The following is a 21,676-nucleotide window of genomic DNA, read 5'->3' as shown; positions in this document are numbered from 1 at the left end:
TGAATGTGTGAGTGTGTACGTTTGCACGTTTGGATAGATCGTTTCACTATTGACTTTAACACACACCGATGGTACTTCTGTCCAAAAAAAGAAAAAAGAAAAAAAAGGATCGTGTTAAAACCGTAGAACATACTAATCAGCATCATACCAACTAAAAGCGCAACCCAGAGCGGCGGCGGTGTATGTGTGAAAATTCTTCTCGTACTACACAATATGAACCATGCATTCTGACTGTTTCACGCACTGATCGTTTCGATTTAATGTTATAATATATGGACAACAAATAGAAATTATACCTTGAGCAAAACGCGGGTGGTAACGATTGAACACACAAACGACGTATAGGATAGGAATATAACCATTAGTAAGATTAATAAAACCCCCATACACCGGCAAGTGAAATGTGAATGGACAGAAAGAAGGCACAGCACAGCATGTTCACTCTCTTGAACACACACACACACAGGCACAATATTGAAACATTGTCAGTTATTAAAGAACAAAATCATTTACACACCCAGTTAGCATGGTCCAAAGATCCAAATGCGAAAAAGCAATTAAATTTTGTTCACCAAAGAAAAAAAAAAAAACCTTTCAACAACACGCAACAAATAACTCAATCATTCGCACACCGTGATGACTCACACCCGCGCGTCAAGCATTTCTTCCGAGAAACAACCCTAAAAATAAATTTAAAAAATTATGCCAATAACGATAAGTAGGAAAAATGAGGATTAAGGATGTGGGCGGGCGTGTGCACAGGAACGGGTTCGGTCATTTGTTTGGCCCTTGGGGAGACCTTAGCGCAAAATATGTATGTGTGGGTGTGTGTGTGTGTGTGTGTCTGGGGTAAGGTGTTGTTGCGTGAGAATCGTGAAGGCAGGTCAAACTGCAACAGGTCGAATTTTAAAAAATTGAACTTGTCGTGATGATAAACCCATAGGAATGAGCAAATAAATAAAGCAGGAGAATTATTTAGGCAAATGGCTGAATGCAGGATCCAAAAAATCAAGTAAAACAACAACAAAACATAAGTTAAATTGTATGGTGGTTTTATGCTTGCATTGCACTAAACATGATGACTGGATACGATTTCGTAAGTTTATAATGATGGTTGGGTAAAAAATTTCAAGTTCATAGTCTATAAATGGCGCTACGAATGGTATTTCATGTCTTTCCATTCCACGAACACTCCATCACATCAAGAGAAAGCAACATGAAGGCTCCATCCGTGACGCCCTTTCTGGTTGCGCTCAAGGACGTGGGAGAACATAATTTGATGTGGCGGATGTCTCCACAGAATCATGAATGGTTTCAGACGCATTAAACACCAGCCAAACTAAAACAGGCCAGACAGTGAGTTGTTGTGTTTCGCTCTCTTTTGCCCCCAAATAACATACTGCTACTAGGTGTGTCTGTAAGATGGATAATGGTTGACTTACATTTATAACCTACGAGGGTGAACCGGTCTAAATATGATTCGATTGACTGAAGTAGGCAAATACTGAAGTTGAAAACATGTAATGCAAAGAATGCGTTTTGTGTTCTGTGTTTGTTACTTCTGTCATATCTTTTTTTCAGAGTTAAACAGGAACTCGGAGGCTTCTCGAAGACTGTTCTCGTCCTCAAACAGAATGTGCGCGGAGTAAAAGTTCAAAGTTCAACAGTACAAAGAGAGAAAGTAGTGAGAGTGAATAAGCGTGTCGTCGACACAGCTTTGTGCACAAACCCTTTTGTGGAGGTGTACTTCAGTCTCGAATGTTCGCAGATGAGAGGACAAACAAACAGCTTTCGTTTTGTGAGCAGGCCTTTGGTTGGTGATTGAATTACTATATTACTAAGTGAATCCTGCCTTTCCTTAAAAACTAAAGCAGACAAAGCAGGCATCATAGACAAACAAGTTCTCCATACTGCTAATTATCTGATTCATCGAAGCAATGTGTGGCATGATGTGTTTTTTTTTACATCCAATGTTTCAGGATTGTGGCGCATGCGTGTCCACCGATGGCATAATGTGATAATAGCCAATGAAAGAAAGACGAACACAAAAACCAAAACAGTCATGTAACCATCGTTTTACAGAAGCCGTTGAAGCGACGATGCGATGAAAGGAAAAGGACTCTCACAGTAGCTGGCAAAGGTCCTGGCACGTACGTGTGCTACAAGGACACGTGTATCGAACAGTTGGTAGCATTTGTTTGAATCTAGTACTCGTGTAATCGTTGGTTTCCTTGATGCGGAAACACTAACGATGATGTACTTTGAAACAGTTTGCTGAATTTCATTTCACTGAAAGATATACTTTTTACGAAAAATGTCGGCCATCTAATCGTTCAATGCTTACTGCTGCTTTAAATTAAAAATACTTGCTTGTTATTTTAGAGCAAAGTAATTAGACATGACTTTATCTATCATAACTTGGAACTGCTTGATAGGGGTGTGTCTGTACAAGAAAAAAAAAACATTTTTATTACAAATAACAATGTAAAGAGCGATAAAGGATGTATCTTTTGTAGAAAAATTTATCAAAAGAGATGATAATACAGGTGCTAGAGTTCGCCAAACTTATTAACACTAGAATTGAAATACCGCCATTTTTACGCTTTTAACTCTACCGAGACTAGTCAAAATGACTGGTGGTCATTTTCAAACGACCAAAAACTATTGTAAGATTGGGTATAAATAAAGCGGTCTTGGAAGCCTTCGACACACACAGACAGACAGGCAGAGAGAAGGTACAACAAGCTAAACCTTGCGTTCAATTCTTTCTAGAGGTTTGAGTGTCCCCCTACCCAAGGAAAGGCCTCAAACCTCCAACATGCCAGTAAGGGATATTCCTTCTGAATATCCAGAGTCGCTTGGCCGACTTGCTCCGCCGATGAGCATGGAGAGTCCCCCTACCAAAGGTAAGGCCTCGATGTCTCCAACTTTCCTGTAAGGAAGATTCTCATCTAGAATCTTTAGACTGCCTGGACAGTCAGATAAAAGAAAGATATTGGTCTGCACAGTTAGCAATCACGTTGTTCTGTTCTCGTCGCGAATTATAAGTCCGAGTTTCTTCTTCTCTACCACATGGCGACTGTGAACACAAATATTCTTCTTCCCACCACAATATTTTCTTATAGTTATCTTCTTCTTCCCCCTTTTCTTATTTTTGGCTTTAACGACCTCCTACGCCGAGTATCGAATGGCTTACTAGACTTGCTGACACCAAGTAGTTCGATGGACAATCCTCACTACGGGTGGACGGTCTGGATGGGAATTGACCCCCGGTTCTGTCGCACTAAGACCGACGTCGCCTTGCCACCGGGCCGCTCCTCTCATAGTTGTATTGCAAGGAATACGTCTGTCGGTTATACACAATCACCTTTTTGTGAGAATTTCGCATTGAAATACGCCGTTTATCGTTTCACAAACCACCGGTCAAAATGACTGGTTAAGGTAAAATTTGCGCATGACGTAACTTAATATCAATATTAGATAGGATTTAAAATTTTTGTATTCATAGAAATGAACATTCTATGGAATGGCTGGTCCGGTAGTTCTTTTTGTTAATATTTCCGTCTTTTTTTTATTTTTATTATGAACGGAAAGTGTTGAAAATTTGTTGGTTTTCTAAAACTCTTGAATTTTGGGAGCTATTTCGACAGAATTAGAAATCTACAAATGATCTTTGAAGATCCGTTGGATACTCTACACAGTCAAGGTTAGATTTTGGTGTGCTAAATTGTCGATAAAGTTGGCAGAAGAATATAAAACCATGCATTTGTTAATCAATATAATGTCTTGTCTGTAAGGCGTATGGCAGCGTAATCGATCCTTAAGTCCAAATTCAAACGAAAACTTAGAACAAAAAAACATAATGATGAATGAAATTTGTGGAGGAAGGGCATTAAAGAATGAAGAATGTTTATACTTGTTATAATTGGTGACAGCACATGGGTTTATGCACCACACGTAAATATGGACTTCACAGGATCTACCGTTAAATTCAGCAATTGTGGTTACATTTTCAATACACCTTTTAGATTATGTTTTAAATCTGTTTTATGTATATTGTTGAATATTTGTATTTCTTTTATTTAACTCCAAGATGACGGTGCCTCTTATGGTGCCTTATGGTCTATATTACGGGCCTGACCGTTCAAAAGAAAATATTTTTTAAAAACATACATATGATTGTACTGTACGGATTAAGTACAGAGTATTCTGTAATTACTTTGTAGAAAAATATGGAAGTTTATAGTCGACTGCTTTGGCGGACGGAGAACGTTGAGCCATATTTCTTTTCCATGTTGAAGGTTCTGTTCACGTTTGTTCACCTTGGATACCGTTGCACCTGCACACACGTACATGTTTCTATTGGTTTCTCTTATTGGGCCCCTGGCACTGCCGATCTTCAACTGTTTCCCTTTTCTTCTTCTCCAAAGCGTTCCAGTCGGATTGCCAAGCTACCGGAATCGTCACGGGCTTAACCTCGCGTTTAATTACACTTTTTTTTTATCACACTGTTGTTTGCACACCGACATTCCTATGGTTCAATAACGCTGTGTCTCGATTAATTAGGCAGTTTTTGTAACTTTTTCATGGTCCATGTTTTAGGACATCTTTATCTATCATTAATGTACAAAATTAAAGGTTCTTGATGCTTTATAAAAATGTCATATTCATAAGCATGAATAACAAACACGGTTGAATATTTATGCCTACAGACACCACACCTCAACTTTGTTTTATCGATTGTAGTCTGCCGGATACCAAAAACGAACTTCCGGACATCTAGACACTAAGTAATTGGCAATAAAGTATGTGGACATAGCGAATAAACATAATATGTTTATCGTAGCCAACAAAGACGCGTTGGATGTTGAAGCTACATTTTAAAAAACTTTGGAATTGTTTTAAGCCTGATGTACGTAGAAATAGTGGCTTATCTTGTTCGATCGATTAGTGCGAAACAATGCGTAGGTAAATCTGATGCTCAAAAACTTCCATCACCTTCCAAACTTCCATGAAGTGCGATCAGTCTTATCAAGTAGTGAAACGTTGCCTAGCAACAAGTCGATGATATGTGATGCATATACTTTGCATTCTACGTACCCTACTTTTGGAACACAAAACAAAGTTGCTTCCGTGCTAGACGTTACAATTTGTAATCATATCTCACCGTGCTGATTTCGTCTATTTTTACAGCTCACTGCTTACTGCTTACTGTTTCGCTTCCATCTCCGAAACGCACGCGCACAAGCTACGAAAATGGCCGTCTTTCAAATGGGGTCCCACACGCACGCCATTCCGATGACGTTGTACCGAGACAACCGAGCAAAGGTGGTCAATGAACTGCAGCATGCCCATAACTTTGGGACGGATGCGAAGCCCGTGATCCTGCTCCAGGGTGGCGATAACATTAGTCACTACGACACGGACGTCGATTATGTTTTCCGACAGGTGAGAGCACTTTGAACTGTGCGAAGATAGCACATAAGGCTCCAAAAAATAAAAAAAAATGCGCGATATATTGAAGGGTAGTGTTATTGAATTGGATTTGTTATTGTATTTTCAGGAATCGTACTTCTTGTACCTGTTCGGTGTGACGGAACCGGGTTGCTATGGAACGGTTGAGATCAAAACCGGACGTTCGGTACTGTACGTGCCACGTCTACCGGAAGAATATGCCGTTTGGATGGGGCCGTTGCTGGGTTTGGAGGATTTCAAGCAGAAGTACGAAGTGGACGCAGTATATTATGCCGATGAGGTAAGTGCTTTCAACATTCTATGCGATCGATAGCAGCAACACAATTCATCGCTTTACAGCCGCTATCGCTTTGCGGTTGTTTAGCAGTCATGCGGCGAATAAATCTATTTCCGCCGTGCGAGAATTGATTCGCAATCTGTAAACAAGGTAGCAAATGGTGAAGGCAGGTTGGAATTTTGAAATTTCTGTTCGAATCACAAATGCGATGATTTGGTTGGTGTTGTCTCGGTTTACCTATGAAGACAAAGTTGCTAAGAGGAAGGATGATTCGATGATCTCAGTGATCACCTAAGGTTTTCGCACGTATCTTGTAACTGAACTCTGTTGCTATGTATTATCAAAACATATACCTTAATTTTGATTGACCTCTTTTCCACGATCTTTTTCTTCTGGGCCTACCTGCTTCCGCGATCGTTGTCAATTATGAGCATCATGGACTGCCTTGCTTGAAAATATGCTGCCAAACAGTACAAGTCGCAAGCGAGCATTTGAATGCTCGCAAAAGCAATCGGAAAAAGACAGAAATGAACCTCTGATCAATATCCTCTGATGTTAAAGGAGCAGATTTTCCTCACATCAGAAAAGTTGATGAACAGATTTACAAATTGAACATGCAAAAATAAAACGAAAACGGTTCGTTTATATTTGGCCAAACCAGTTACTGGGTCATGAATGTCACATGTCTCCTAGTTATTCCTATTTAGGTCCAGATCAGGGATTTCAACCTACGATGACTTGTCTACGTCCAGCGGCTAATGTTAGATATATTGATTTACAAATACATTGCTTTATTTTGATGACAGCTGGTCAGTTCTTTGCGACTTAACCAAACTCTTTCCTATTTTTGTTCTCCCGAAACAGTTACTAAGTACAGAATTTCAGATAAAATAACGTGTAAAAGCTCAAACACATCGCGTACGATGGAGGAACGTTGTGTTGGAATGGAGTGAACATTCCCGCACCCCGTGTAGTACGAAAAGATGTCCGTGTCTTATTTTTACATTCTGTCAACAAACCAAATATTCAAGTCGCTCACCATCCACCCACTCTGTCGTGCAGGAATAAAAATAAAATTAGACATACTCTAGTGTCCCTGTGGTTTATGTCTGGTTTTTTGTTTTTTGTTTCCTGCTTTCTTGGGCCTGACACCCAAGTCGGAGGTTATTTCCGCATGATTTCGTAGCGCGTCTGCCAAATGAATTGAGCGTCGCAAGTCTTCTCTGGCCTAATGTGTCAACCAAAGTGCAACGAACACACGTGACACGCTGCACGGACCGGGAAAGTCTGACTGTTTGGATTGCGTTTGGTGTTAATTTTGGGGATTTTTTTTAGAAAAACAAAATAAATTCCACCTGATCTGCATCACTGCGTCTGGTAGTGGACGTCATTGAATGTTATACGCCAAGATGCAAATTATTACATTTTGACTCGTTTTTTTTAAACTACTCCAAACGAGTACGGAGCGTTGGATACGTTGGTATTTCATTTGACTGACTAACAGTGTGGAAAATACTGCACCAGGGACGTCATGCAAGTGACTCACTCGAAGAACCATGGGTGTAGGAATTGAAGTATGCTGAGAGATCTGGCCAAATAGTATTTCTACTTCCATTTTGTCCCAAACAGCTTTCATCATTAGTCACGAGGTTGTACCGTACGTTTGTATCCATTCATGTGGAAGTCTACCCGGTCTTCTGTCTCCCCTTTCGTTTGGTATGGTAGCCGTTAAAACCGGCTCATACCTGCCGCAAACGATTCAACAATCTTCGTATTCCTCCGTTGTGTTAGTAACTTACACACAGACATTTGCTTGATATGTGGCCACTCGGCAACCCGACCACAAGGAGATAAAAAAAATTCCCCATCGCAATCGATCGAACACATTCTCACACATTCGTTGTTTGCATCTGCGATCGTCCGGCGTTTACCTTTACCACACAATGGGCCACAAGTATTGCGGCGGGCGGTTTAGGCGGTTTTGCCCGGGTGTGTCATGTGGTATGCTGACGAAGTCATGTGCATGGCCATTGCACCATAATTAGGGCATAGTTTATGAATTATGTAATGCACCGTGTCACATCATTCGGGAAGCGAGTTCATTTTTATCGATATGTGGCGTACGACTCGCACCAGTAATTGAATTAGTGATTGTGGAAATGTATAAAACAAGAACAACTATTGTATTGATTGTACTGCCCTTGTTACGCTCAATGTAGGAAGAAAGGGTAATTCCAAGAATGTTACGTACGATTTTTAAACAAATTCTGAGGAAAATTACAATTGAAACATTATCTGAAATGGTGTCACCGAGCCGGTGATAAAAAGGCAACAGTGGCGCCGGTTTTCACAAGACATGACCGGGGTTCAATTCCCACCTGAACCGTTCCCCCGTTGTGAGGATTGACTATTCAACTACGTGATATCGGCAAGTCTAGTAAGCCATTGGATGACCATCGTGACCTAGTAGGCCGTTAAGCCAAGAAGAAGAAGATCTGAAATAATTGGAGGTTTTACTTTACTTTTTGTTCGCAGATTGCCAAGTGTCTCGCTGAGGTGGAACCATCGGTGTTGCTGCTTTTGGTAAGTATTATTTACTGTTTTGAATAGTAAATTTCAAATTTCAAATTTACACCTTATCAACTTGCTATTAACAATGTATTAAACTTTATCAAAAAATAACACTGATTCGTGGAAAACTCTTAAACTTTATTCGCTTTACAATGTTGATGTGCAACTTTTGCAACGACTTTTTTATTTAAAGTTCAATGTGTACTTTGACTTTGACCAATACGCTATCTACCAACATCCAACAGCCAGGAACCTGTGTCTGCTTTGATTTGTTTTCTCGAGCTGACATTACTAGTTATAGGCTGTTTGATAAGTTTTTATCCTTACGCATTGATGACGCTACACAAATTCAATCAACGATTTGAAATTAGTATTTTCGTCAATTGATATTATAAACGGATTTGTTGTGTATGCAAACTAAACAATAACTTATTTACGTTATTCAGTCTCAAACGCTGACATTCTTGTTCAAAGGTCTGAGGATAACTCTGCCTTTAAATAAATGACCAAAATATAGCTTTATTTTGAGGCTGATACGCGTCTCCTAAGTAAAAAAAAAAAATAGTAGAAATAAAATTTAATTTCGCTAAAAACTTTTTTTATGTCAAAGCAAAGACCTATCTACCCACTTGTTACATTGAGCAAAGTTTGTCTTTAACAACAAGGCTTGCAATAATACCATTTTCTGTTTTGTTTTGTAAATGCAGATGTATGTTTTATCACCACTCTTTTCGCCCACAGAGTTCTTGTAGTTTCCTATGCCTGGCCAATTGCACATACAAACTATTTTAAAACGATTCTTAGCCGTGTGGTGGGATTTGTATATACTACACCAGTTGGTAAAACCGCACACAGTCAGCCAACATGACGGTTATATGTGTGTGCACACCTTTGGCTGGGCAATTTGCTTGCATGCATGGCTGGCATTGCAGCAGCAGCAGCAGCTATCAGCAGTATATCTGTTTAGATGAGATGGATGTTAAATAAACAAACCTTGTTTCACTATGTCGCTACAGCGTTGCACGGTGGTTAGAAAAAGGCCCTTGGCCTAAAAGAAGGGAAATATCGAATAAGCTGTTACGGTGGTTACAATGTTGATCTCGCCCTCGTTATCATGTGCTCTTTATGAGAAAAGATTTGGTAAATGTAGTTTGTGTATGTAATGTATGCTATGCGTGATGTTTAGATGTTTATTTATTGATTTAGCGAATCTTGGTATTTGCTGTAGATTACTCTATTCTATTTAAGTCTATAGTAAGTCTATTTACTTTTCAGTTTGCAGTTACTTGAGGTAAGATTAGACATCATTTCAGAAGTTAGTGTTACGCTTTTGATTCCATGTGCAAATGGTTCTGTAGTTTATTTCATAGCTGGAAAACGATCGGTAAATTAGAAGGTGTCTGTCTTTTTTCTGATGACCTCAGTCAACTTGAAGGTTGTTTTCCAACATCAAACAGACGCACAAACATTTTTATGGTTTTCTTGCCATTGAAATGATGTTCTTGGTGTTATTGCTATCGTAATTTGTTACACATAAAACTTAAGTCTTACATATTACTATTTTTTAAGCAAAATAAACCGTTTCAGCTAGCTCGTGCCGTTTTTAAAATACTGCGAATACTTCAAGGAAAATAGATTTCGTTGAGTTTTGGCATCTTTTGTAAATGTTTTCTAATTTCCACCGCTTGCTTACTAGACACGACGTGTTGTACGATTCTGTCTCAAGGCCCTCTGCCGCTCTGGCATTCGCAATTTGCTCAATTTCCGTCAATTCGCAGAGCCGCCAAAGATCGCAAATTTTGTCATGACCTGCCGCTACCTACCTTCCCAAAGAGCTTGGTCGTGGGTTTTTTTTTTTTTTTCATTCGGTCCCTCGCCACAGACACTTTTTGCACGCTGCCTTCGTTGCGTACGTGACTATTAATTTGGCGAGTTCCGTTCATGAAATTTCAATGAAAAGCGCACTATTGCCACCTCGCTCGTAGACCGCTTTTCGTCATTGGTACCCCGTCACAATATAGCCAGCAGTCGCCGTCACAACACACCCCAGCACAAGAGGCTGCTGCAAAGCAAACGCCGGCACATCGAATAAGCTAGTCAGGCCTTGACTCCATTTCAGCTCTCAACCCGCTCGCCATCATCATCATACGTGCATCGAGGTTGTACTTGTGTGTGTGTGTGCATGTGTTTGTCGTGCTGTAGTAGTTGCTACGGCAATGGTGGTGTGATCATGGGCAGTTGTATTGTATCCATCATCCACCACCACCACGTTCCCAAAAGCGCGCACCGGCTTGCTGAGTTGTGCAAAATTTAACCGTTATTGCCCTTTCGCTACCTTATTCGGGCCTGTTGTATGCATTATTTGGCAGCTTTTTACTTGTGCGGTAGGTTTTTCTTTCGAGGTTCGAGTCAGACGATAGCGGACGGAGGAATAAATATGTAAAATGTGTTTGCGCTGCATTGGCATACAAAGCTGATTCAGCTTTTCCTCTAACCACTGGATATACGGAATGGAAACTTTACTTGGTAAACAAACGGCAAACGTCGTTTTTTTTGTTGTCTAAATTTCATCAAAAACATTTCTGCATTACAATTCACTTATAAATCTTTTAAAACGAACAGGAAACTCGCCAATTGTACAACATATCGTAGGCAAAAAGTAAAACGACCACTCAAAAGCTGGCACCTAGGTTTCGTGCAATTTATCACAGCAAAGAGCTCATTCAAACGTTCACATGCCAAAAAACCCAGGCCGTCCGCGCGGTGTCGTCCGGGTCCCTCACGCACCAGAGTAACAACGCTCTAAATTCCCATGCGAGGCGGTGCATTGCGTCGGTGTGAGTGTGAGGCTTGAAGCCTTTGTTTTGGTTTGTCTATTTTGATTATCCACTTTCTACACATGAACCTTGGATCAAATCGCTCGGTGTCGCTCAAAATGATCGCGCCCAGTCTAGGGACCCCAGCCACCATAAGGACAGAAGGGGGGGGGGGGGGGGGGGGGGAGTTAAACACAAGCTTTGCAAATTCGCTGCGCTTGCCAACAACCTCCTACGAGTGATGCGCATCTTTGGCAAATCTCAATTTTTCGCTTCACATCCACTGCTGCCTTTCTATTGCTTGTTCACCAGCTCTGCCCACCACCGTTCTTCCCTTCCGTCCGACAATCCGAGTTGGGGTGGCCGGGTGAAGTTTGTTTTGAATGGTTGGCGCTGGCCATGTTTATGGATGTGTGCACGGGAGGGGTTTGCGGTTGTTTTTGTTTCCCATCTCCAATGTAGGCCGGATGGTGGCCTGCCGCCGGGTTGGAAGGAAAGCAAACACACACACACACTGTTGCCCTGTGTCATGTGGGGTGGTGTTGTGTTTATGTGAAACTCACGTACCACGTCGTAGTGTGCCCTAGTTTAGCTACTATAGTACTCACAAGCTGGCAAAGTAAAGCCCTGGGTAAACGATCCCATTGCTAACCAACAAGAAGAAAAAAAAACACCTTAACTTTTCGTTAATAATCGAGTATTTGGAGAAAATAAACTTTGTGTAACAACCTAGGTAAACTTATTTTAGACTAATCTTTGAAACTAATCCTTTTTATAGAAAGACTTAGTAGTATTTCCATTTTACCGGTGGATTCGACACATTAACCTTTATTGCAATGACTACCTACCCGGGAATATTTGGTACTTTTTGTTTTTGTAATTGAACAATCAACTTAAAATGCCTAGAAAAACTATTTTCTCGGATAGGTCATACCATTTGTCTGGGAATCTAGTAAGCCATTAGACGGTCGACATGACCTTAGAGGTTGTTGAGCCAAGAAGAAGAAGAAGAAGTAGTAGAAGAACAAGTGAAATTAGAATATGACTTCAAATATCTCATAATGATCATATTATATTATTTGTTTGCAAAATCTCTCCCTTTTGTGGCATTATCAATGACTAATCCATCAACCCAGTATGCCCGGGACAAAATCCTGGTGCATTTTGTAATTAGTCAACATATGTGGTGTTGACCATACGGCAAAGAACCGTCATCTTGGAATTAAACAAAAAATAAAATAATGACTAATTCATTTCTTGGTGACCAACCGCTTTAATTGGAGTCTGTTTTGGAAGTGATACCGGTGAAAATATTTTACCAGTCTTCACTTACGTGTGCTTGTGTAATTATTATACAAAACTGAATATCTAATCGTTTAAAATGAAACGAAGGTTAAGCTAAGATAATACAGTTTTATATAAGCAGTTTGTTAGTACGCCTATTTGCAACTTTTGGAAAGAATTCGTTGATAATTTTCCTTACTTGTAATGCTATAGGGATAGGAGGTTTCGTTTACGCTCGTTCGCAATCGCACGAATATACAAACTTCCGTCCCAATATCTGTCGTTTTGTTTACTTTCATTTCAGCTGCTGTTTTTGTTGTGTTACTTTTGTTGGTAAAAAAGCTGCAATAATCCTGCTTGATAAGTTTGAATTGCACAAGTGCGAAGCACTGCCTCGTACCGGATTCTACGCGGCACGAGATGGCCTTGGCTGGCGTTTTTGGTAGACGTTGAAATTTCGCTGCGCTGTGCAAAAATGGCCCATGCTCATGATAATAGCGCAAACGACGCATGATCAATGATTGTGTTGCGCATTTCCTTCTGTTCGATGTAGTGTCCCCTGCCTGGCCACTCCCAAGGTACATGCTCAAAGTCTCAGTTATAAAGCCAACGTAAACCCAAAGCTTGATGATACCAAACTGGGAGATGAGAAGGGAAAAATGGAATCGGATCGTTCTTATCAACTGTCGTGATATTTCACTCCCCCCGGTTGGGCGAAACGCTAACGCTATCTCTCAACTACACCTAAACGATCTGATGGTGATGATGAAACGGTATGAAATCATTGCGCCACCAAGACCGCGCCACGACACACGAAACGATTACCAAATGTGTAATGAAACTCGTACGTTTTTCACGTACACTTGGCATTGATTGGCGCACGGTTGGCGGGATACCAAAGCCCCAGAAGAGATAAAGCAAGTGAGCTAAGGAGTCCGACACGAACTTTACCCCTCCACGTATTACCATGCCAGCACAAATGTCGGGTGACACAGAATAAACCGTGCGCACTGTGCGCATGTTTACAAACAAATTCCACAGTAGAAGATCGGGTGATCTCTGGCTGGGCTGGCTGTGGTTCCACCACACCCCGTAATGACGTCAATTTTGTACCATTTTTGTGACGCGTAGTGGAGTGCACGTTTTACTCTTTTGGGAGATTAGTTTTACGATTGTTTCATGATAGTATTTTTGCACTGTTCCAACGGGTAAAAAGGGTTGGACCGTCGACGATGGAAACCCCCCCCCCCCTTCCCCCCATTCTCCCACCTCAGTGGTCGTTCGATGTCTCATTGGCGCTTTAAATAAAAAATAAACATAGCAAAAACCAACCGCACACACCCATCATGTAAACGACCTGTCAATAAGCCCTATACCGTGTTGTTATGGAATTGGAACGGATCAGAACGGTCGGACTGTTTTTCAAAACATAGAAAACTAGCCGGAATATAATGCAACTAAAATGTGTCTAAATGGTTCTTTGCATGCTTCGTTTCGTCCACAGGCTGGACCGAATTCTGATAGTGGAGCAGTGGCAAAACCGGCCTATTTCAAGGGTATCGAAAGGTATGTACTAGTGATAAAAATTGACATATTGAGAGTGATGATTTTACCGATTCTAATATTCTTTTTTACTTCCTTAGCTTTGTATCGGATACCGATATCTTGTTCCCGGTAATTGCGGAAAGGTAAGTTGTTTGTTTGTTTTTCTTAACATTTTGCTAACATGATAAAACACATCTCTGATGCATACTTTTGACAAATGAATTGATATTTAAACAATCAGTTTTTTACACCCGTTCTACTCAACTTTGCTTGTCCAATAGAAAAAAAGAGGTAAAATATTGGAAAAGTCGTCAGCGGACAATCATTGCTCGTAAAATTCTAAACACCATCGCGGATAAACTTACTTGCTTACTTATCAGACGCTACAACCGCTTGGCGGTCTTGGCCTTCTGCAGTCGTCTGCCAATCCATTATCCCGACTTTCCTCAATTTGGGCCTACCACGCCTCCTCTGTCCATGTGGACGAGCTAAACAGACCTTACGGGCTGGGTTGTCCGGAGTCATTTTTATGACATGACCAGCCCACCGGAGCCTGGCTAGTCTTATTCGCTGTACGATATTGAATTCATCATACATCTCGTAGAGCTCATCATTGTAGCGGCTCCTGTCTTGTCCTTGTCCACACATACGACGTCAAAAATCCTTCTGTGCATCTTACTCTCGAACGAGGCTAGGAGGGTTTCGCCAGATCGCGGATAACCACGGCAGCAAGAAGAACCGCTAACGGTACATTTAAATTTACACTCCGTTGCAGGGCTGGTTGACAAGCTACCCCTACACGGTGCATACGTTAAATGTTTCGTTCAATGTGCTTTCGTTCAAAATTACATGTGCGTTTGACGTTAGTTTCGTTCAAATATAAACATTGCAATATCAACTTCGTTGAAAGGTGCAAAAGAAAACAAACATGCTCAACTATTACTGAAAGTGAATTTCAAAAGTTAGGAAATGTGTTAAATTCGCGTGCACGATTCTTGTCCTCAGCGGAAACCGCGCGTTCGTGTGTGTGTATGGGAGTGTTTGGATTAAGTACAGATCTTGAATTACTCTCGAGCTTATATAACGCCCAATGTCACGCTGCGTGTTGTGGTATTCTTTGCGTTCGCCTCGCAGAGCAGCCGGTGGTTTCGGTGCATCATTGCAGTATTGCTTTCCCCAGTTTGCGGCACGGGTGTGTGCCTTTTCGTCGAAGGATACTGGAGACGATCCACCACCACCAACCAACACATCGGACAGTGGAACCGGTGCAACGGGTGGAACTGCTGCTACCGGCAGCACGAAAAAATTCGTCCGTAATGCCACGATATTGGTGCAACAAGGTTGTGACATCCAGGAGCTACCGGTGGTCGTTCGAAAGATTGCCGAGGATGAATTTGTATCGTTCGTGTCGAATAAAATAATCACAGCACCACCGTCCGCGTCATCTAGTAACACAGAAATAGGTGGTGGGAAATCGGCCGCAGTACAGGCATCGTTGGAAACCGAAATGGAAACGATTAAAAGCATCGAAAGTTGTCACTCTACTAAAGGAGTTTTAACGGTACTGCACGAACGAGCGACCGATGGCCCCGGAAGCGGATACGGCCCTAGCGTAGCCATTCATGCCATTGAAAAGATACTTAAGGTGGAGAGTTTGTTGGAGTTGAAGGAACTAGAAGAAAGCGAGCCATTCGAACGAATCGTCAACTGCATCGTGTTCAACGCAGATTCGAAATCCATTCTTGATCTTTTAGATGAATTGCGCAGCTACCTGGAGCTACCGAAAACGATCGACATGCTGGGAAACGAACTAGTGTATCGCTGTTCGGAAAACGTACTTTCCATCGAGGAATGTTGCGATGCGATCGAAGTATTAACGCAGTGCCGTCGGCCAGAGATGGTGGAAAAGTTTTGGAGCGGAATTGCCGACCAGGAGAAGGCGATTACCGAGCGCAACGTGCATTTCGTATTTTCCATCTTACCCTATCTCAAAATCAGTCGACGAGCGGTGCTGACGGTACTGGAACGACGCATTCCACAGCTCTGGTGGCAGATGTCTCCCAATGCCACGATCGAGGTGCTGCAAGCGCTTGTCGCCTGCAAGCTGTCTCCGTTTAGAGTAACAAATACGCTGGCCCGCTGGCTAAACACAAACATTCATGCCGTGGCAGAGGATGAGCTGGGAGCGATACTGGAAGCATTCACAAACCTGGCCTACTCGGATGCACAAATCGAACGTGCCGTAGAGCGCTATGTTAAGGCGAAGGGAGTCAAGGTGACCTCACAAAACCTTATCGTCACGATACTGCGTCACTGCGAAGAGTTTCGCCTCCGTAATGGACACATTCTGAATGGTTGCAGTGAGTTCTTCATTGCGAACTTTGGCCAGCTCGAACCAGCCTACCTGAAGGCAGTGTTCTGCCCGTTCGCCTATCTAGATTTTGTGCCGACTAATTCGATCAAGTTTTTCGACACGGTAAACATGTTTCTGGATCTGCATTTTGCGAAAATTCGTCCCACAGACACAATCGACATCATGTTCGCATATATCTGTTTAGAGCGCTTTCCGCTGAACTTTGTGAACAGGATCTTCAACCCATACTTTCTCGACGTACTGCATGCCAAAACTCGCCCCGAGCGGTTAGATATAGTGCGCGGAAAACTGAAAGTGTTTGACACCGGGCTTACGCTCGAGTGTGCTGAGTACGATGGACCGTTGCTACCGCGTGACCATTCGGCCAAGGCCGTTTTTCACGATGGACGTATAAAGCGGATCATCAACTACATTACTGCCGAGCTGGAGGAATTGGCCGGTGGTCCAGAATGCATGACAAAGTTTTCCATTCTGCAACATCTGCCGGTTAATTCACTCTATCTGGTGGATGTTATCTTTCACCCGGCCGGACTGGGCAATATATTTACAATGGACACGATGAAAGAGCGTAACATCAATGTGGCGGTTTTGGTGCAACTGCCGGAATACTTCGATAGCACTGGAAAGTATTTGATCGGACCACAGGTCATGCGAATAAGGCATCTGCGAAGGCTTGGACTGAAGGTGGCAACGCTCCGATTCGATGTACTGTACAAACTGAAAATCCATCCGCAGGAACTGCGGGACTATTTGATTGAGCGAATGAAGGCGGCCCTAGATGCGTTACCACCGCCTGGTACGGTGGCTGTATCAGTCGAAGGATCTCCTCCACCATGAGCACAACACTGTCTGAACTGAAGAGAGCCCTTGCAATTGTGATACATACGATGTTTTAAAAATAGTGACTTTAGTTTGTTACCTTAACTGTTTAACTGCTTTAGCTAGTGTATTCAACCATGTTCTGTACAGCATTTTTAGTCATCAGTGTAATACTGTAGGATTGATTGTACAAGTAAAATAACATAAGAATTTGTGTTTGTAGAAGTGATTGTAAATCTATTTGTTTTATTTAATCATTCAAACTGAATTAAAGTTAGTTAAACTGCATTACTTGCTCATAAAAGCCAGCATAGGATCTTCCTCGCGGCGCCGTTTAAGCATGTACGCTTCGATTTCCTCTTCGGTCGGTGCTTTCACATCGTACATACTGTTGTACGGCCGTTTCCGCTCATCCTGCCGCAACAATTCCGCTGCCCGCCGTTCGTTTGCTTCTTCCGCCTCCAAGGCAAGTTGAAGTTTGTCCTTCTCCACCTTACCCTCGGACTTTTTGCGCAGCTTTTTCTCTTCCCGTCGCTGCTGTCGCTTCTTTTCCTTCTTGCGCTTCTTCTTCGATTTCCTCGATTCCTTGCTTCGATCGGGTTCCTCCGAGTCACTGTCGCTATTACTGTCACCGCTACTATTTTTGTTCTGTTCCGGTCCTTTCGATTCTGAACTCTCACGAGTTTGTTGCCTCTGTGCTTGAACCGTTTCTTGTACTTCTTCCGTTGGTGTCGAAGTTTTAGTTGGATTTTCGGAACATTTTTTCGACGCCTCGCTTTCTCCGAGGGAGGCCGTTCCGCTTTCCGCTATTTCGTTTTCCATGGCGGGTTTAATCGTAGCAGCTTTGCCATTTTCACCTACGCAGTAAGAATTTTTGATCATCGATTCACAACACTTGTAGCCCCAGCAACCGTTGCTCCAGTGTGAACCCCACACGGTAGTGTGATTGTTGATGTAAACGTCTTCCTCGTACCGCGAACGAATGATGGGTTTGTCCTGTCCCTTGATAACTTTACCATATCGCGAGTACTCGACATAGTTTTCCGTTTGTGCCAGCAGCAGTGCTTTTGGGGGCACGGCCAGGTGTTCTTCGCCACCGTACTGCTCCAACACCTTGTTTTTCACTTCATCCTTGAACTGAGACTTTTTCTTGTCGTACTCCTTCTGTAACAGTTCCAGCTTGGTCGGTTCCGCCAGTACATGCACATCGACTCCCTTGCCGTACGCTTCCCAGGCAAATAGCTGCGCTTGTGCGTGCTTCTGAATGTCGCCCGAGTAGCGGACAAAATTTTCTCCCGCAAACTCTGTCTCTTCCGGGTTGAGCTGTGGCGTAGGATTGTCACGCATGGAGCGCGTCTTCGGATCGTAGTAGGCAGAGTTCGGATCAAGATTGCGCAGGTACTTTGCCGTGTCTTCGCGAATGCGCAGATTTCGCACCGTAATGCGCTGCTTCGAATCGACTTTCGTACCGGGCATGTCCACCTCGTCCACGTACCTATCCTCATCGGCCTCTTCGTCTTGCTCCTCCGCAAGGTCCGGATTTTCCTTCAGCTTTTGAGCACGCAGCTCACGCTTGGCTTGCTCGATTTTAAGATACTCTTCCACAATTTCCCGATGATTCGCTGGATCGTACCCGGCCCAACGGTCTCTCTTCCCATCGTAGTCGCTTACTATGTTGGGCTGAATAAACTCATCGTGTGCTATCTGTTTGGCAGAAAATTTCGCTCCCACCTTTCGCGGCCGCTCCATACAATCGACACGCTTGTGCGTCATTGCACCGCAGTTTTCGCACGCTCCCTTACGAAACTTGGTCACCAATGGTTTGGAGGTATCGACGCCTCGTTTGTACCATTCGTCTATACCGGAGCGAGTGCTGTTATCATCCTGTGGGCGCTGATGTTTTAGCGTAGGTCCTGCCGTGTTGTAGTACCATGGCGCCGATGAAATGTACTGCGGAATGTGGGGATTGATATCGCGACCCTCCTCGTCAACCGCAGCTGGTGCATTACCCGCCTTTCGTGCTTCCTCGAGCTCTTTCGCTTTACGCCAATCTTCACGCGACGCTTTACGAGGTTCCTCATCGGCAGCCTCTTTTGTCTGCAACAGCATCGACAGGGGGAGACGCGATCCCGAGCTCACCATTTTGAAAAACGAATGTTACGCTTCGGCGTACGTTGCTGAAGTTAGATTTGAACAGTTACTTGGCTTATTTCGATACTTTTGCACAGAAAAACAAATATTCAGCTCCAGCAAAGTGCGTATCGTGTTAATTTTTCACGACGAAATAAACAAAGCGCTTGACAACTGCGTTTTGTTGACGTTTTACTTGAAAAGTTGCAAACCTCCAGTATAAACACGTGACCTACAGTGCTGCTATAGTTTGGCTATTCTCCGCCTGTGGCGCTGTTGATGAAAAACATCGCATGGATGGTGCGAATAAATTTCAAAACATTTGATCGCTTTGTTCGGTATATAGGACTGCGATACATGGTCCTTACACCATCTTATACTACGACGTTTCATGGGTGTTTTATAACTGTATTTTCTGTATTTAACCCTCCCTCACAAGTGACACTCATATAACTGAATGTACAAACAATAAACTTAATTTTGTTCTTATTCTCATCTTTCCAGCCGCGTCATCAAATCTCCGGCCGAAATCGAGGTGCTACGCTATGTGGCCCGCGTTTCTTCGGACGCGCATAAAGCCGTAATGAAGGTAATGAAACCGGGCATGCACGAGTACCAGGCGGAGGCCGAATTTTTGCGCCATTCGTACGCCGTCGGAGGTTGTCGGCATGTGTCGTACACGTGCATTTGCGGTGCAGGGACCAACTCCGCCATCCTGCACTACGGCCATGCCGGTTCGCCGAACGACTGTGCCGTGCAGGACGGTGACATGTGCCTGTTTGACATGGGTGCTAACTATGGTGGTTACGCAGCGGACATTACGTGCAGTTTCCCAGCCAATGGCAAGTTCACCGAGGACCAGAAGCTCGTCTACAATGCTGTGCTCGCTGCTCGCGATGCCGTCTGTGGTGCTGCTCGCGAAGGTGTATCATGGGTGGACATGCATCTGCTCGCTAACCGCGTAATGCTGGAGGAGCTCCGCAAAGGTCAACTGTTGCAGGGCGATGTGGACGAGATGATGGAGGCCGGTTTGAATGCTATCTTCCAACCGCATGGACTGGGACACTTTTTGGGTCTGGATGTGCACGATGTTGGTGGCTATCTGCCCGGCTGTCCGGAACGATCCTCCAGAGCTGGGGTTAACCGTCTGCGCACGGCACGCACATTAAAGGCGGGCATGTATTTGACCATCGAACCCGGATGCTATTTTATTGAACCGGTAAGTCTAAGTGGAGAAACATTTACTAGCAACAACTATAGAAGAGCTTTTCTTCCGTAGCTGCTGAACAAGGCATACTCGGATCCCTATCTGAGCAAGTTTTTGGTGAAGGAAAATCTGGACCGCTTCCGTAACTTTGGTGGCGTTCGCATCGAGGATGATGTGCTGATTACAAAGACCGGAATTGAAAACTTTACCTTCGTTCCGAGAACGTAAGTAGCCCGCCCATCGAAGAATGCACGTGAAGAGTTTCGTAATTGATTTGGATTATATTTTATTACAGTGTGGAAGAAATCGAAGCCTGGATGGCTAAGTAAAGCAGCCATCAGCCGCAACAAAACGTAGTGGATACATTGAGGTGCCTTTTTATGCCGCATCACGATGGATGGATGGATCACATACATGAATGTCCTCGGAAGTCGTGTGAAGAGTGAAGTATATTCTTCACATATTTACAGGCCACAATGTTCAACACTTATTCCACATTTTATGAATAACTGGCAAGAAGAAAGGCCATTATATGTTTGTTTCAATTTGTTATTTTATTTTTCAATTGAATAAACTATCGCATCGCAACAGAAAGAGTTTGAAGCATCAATCGTGTTACACTGAAGTGATAGTAATAAGTTAGTACTAAGATAAGATAAGTAGAACCAAGTACTTTTCTTCGTACGACCATTACTCATTACTGCCAGGAATTCAAACCGTTCCTTGAATTGAAATTGAACCAGACGCCCTATGTGTTACCTTATCTCAAGCAGCTAGCCGAAATATTGTATTGCTATTGGATTACGTACGGTAGATCAATTGCCTGGAATCGACAGGGATAACCTTCATGTATCATGAGAACTCGAAGTGAAAGAGCCCTCATTGTCACATGGACCGCATAAAGAAAGAGTCCTCGTAGTTCTTTGGAGTTGCAAGAGACTTCACTAATTTACAAACCAGCCTTATCTATCAATAGACCTTTAGGTGAAATATACAACAACCCACCCATCGTCATGCATAGAGTCATTATACGATGCAGGCCTATTTTGTATTCGCCACTGCTGATTTGTCCAATATACACAGTGAGTATTTAAGGACCAGTACAAGTGTTTCCCAGCGGTGTTCAATATAAAATCGCACAACATCTACAGTTTGACAGTGTGAATTTTGGATTAAGT

At 42.9% G+C, this 21,676-nt stretch overlaps 3 protein-coding genes across 3 annotated transcripts in view; 2 read left to right on the top strand and 1 right to left on the bottom strand.

The window, feature by feature from the left end:
• The window catches only part of LOC126563292 (uncharacterized), a 77,959-nt gene that overhangs the window by 7,071 nt on the left and 49,212 nt on the right, over positions 1–21,676 (top strand). The window lies entirely within an intron of this gene.
• On the top strand, positions 5,212–20,827 carry LOC126562164 (xaa-Pro dipeptidase). The gene is made up of 8 exons (XM_050218593.1): positions 5,212–5,448; positions 5,564–5,755; positions 8,288–8,335; positions 13,928–13,989; positions 14,067–14,111; positions 19,796–20,510; positions 20,571–20,722; positions 20,794–20,827. The coding sequence occupies exons 1-8, from the start codon at positions 5,257–5,259 to the stop codon at positions 20,825–20,827; spliced, it is 1,440 nt and encodes a 479-aa protein (XP_050074550.1). The 5' UTR covers positions 5,212–5,256.
• Positions 17,450–19,325, bottom strand: LOC126561867 (pre-mRNA-splicing factor Slu7). The gene has a single exon (XM_050218218.1). The coding sequence runs from the start codon at positions 19,301–19,303 to the stop codon at positions 17,450–17,452; it is 1,854 nt and encodes a 617-aa protein (XP_050074175.1). The 5' UTR covers positions 19,304–19,325.

The sequence above is a fragment of the Anopheles maculipalpis genome, chromosome 3RL (assembly GCF_943734695.1).
Source record: "Anopheles maculipalpis chromosome 3RL, idAnoMacuDA_375_x, whole genome shotgun sequence".
Classification (NCBI taxonomy): Eukaryota; Metazoa; Arthropoda; class Insecta; order Diptera; family Culicidae; genus Anopheles; species Anopheles maculipalpis.
The sequence above is the reverse complement of the archived record's forward strand: the minus strand, read 5'-3'. Positions and strand labels throughout refer to the sequence as shown.

Excerpts from the sequence above, each read along its gene's own strand:
- LOC126561867 (XM_050218218.1), bottom strand. The coding sequence starts at position 19,303 with ATGGTGAGCTCGGGATCGCGTCTCCCCCTGTCGATGCTGTTGCAGACA.
- LOC126562164 (XM_050218593.1), top strand. The coding sequence starts at position 5,257 with ATGGCCGTCTTTCAAATGGGGTCCCACACGCACGCCATTCCGATGACG. Across the intron at positions 5,449-5,563 it reads TCGATTATGTTTTCCGACAG|GAATCGTACTTCTTGTACCT; the intron begins GTGAGAGCACTT and ends TTGTATTTTCAG. Across the intron at positions 14,112-19,795 it reads TTCCCGGTAATTGCGGAAAG|CCGCGTCATCAAATCTCCGG; the intron begins GTAAGTTGTTTG and ends TCATCTTTCCAG.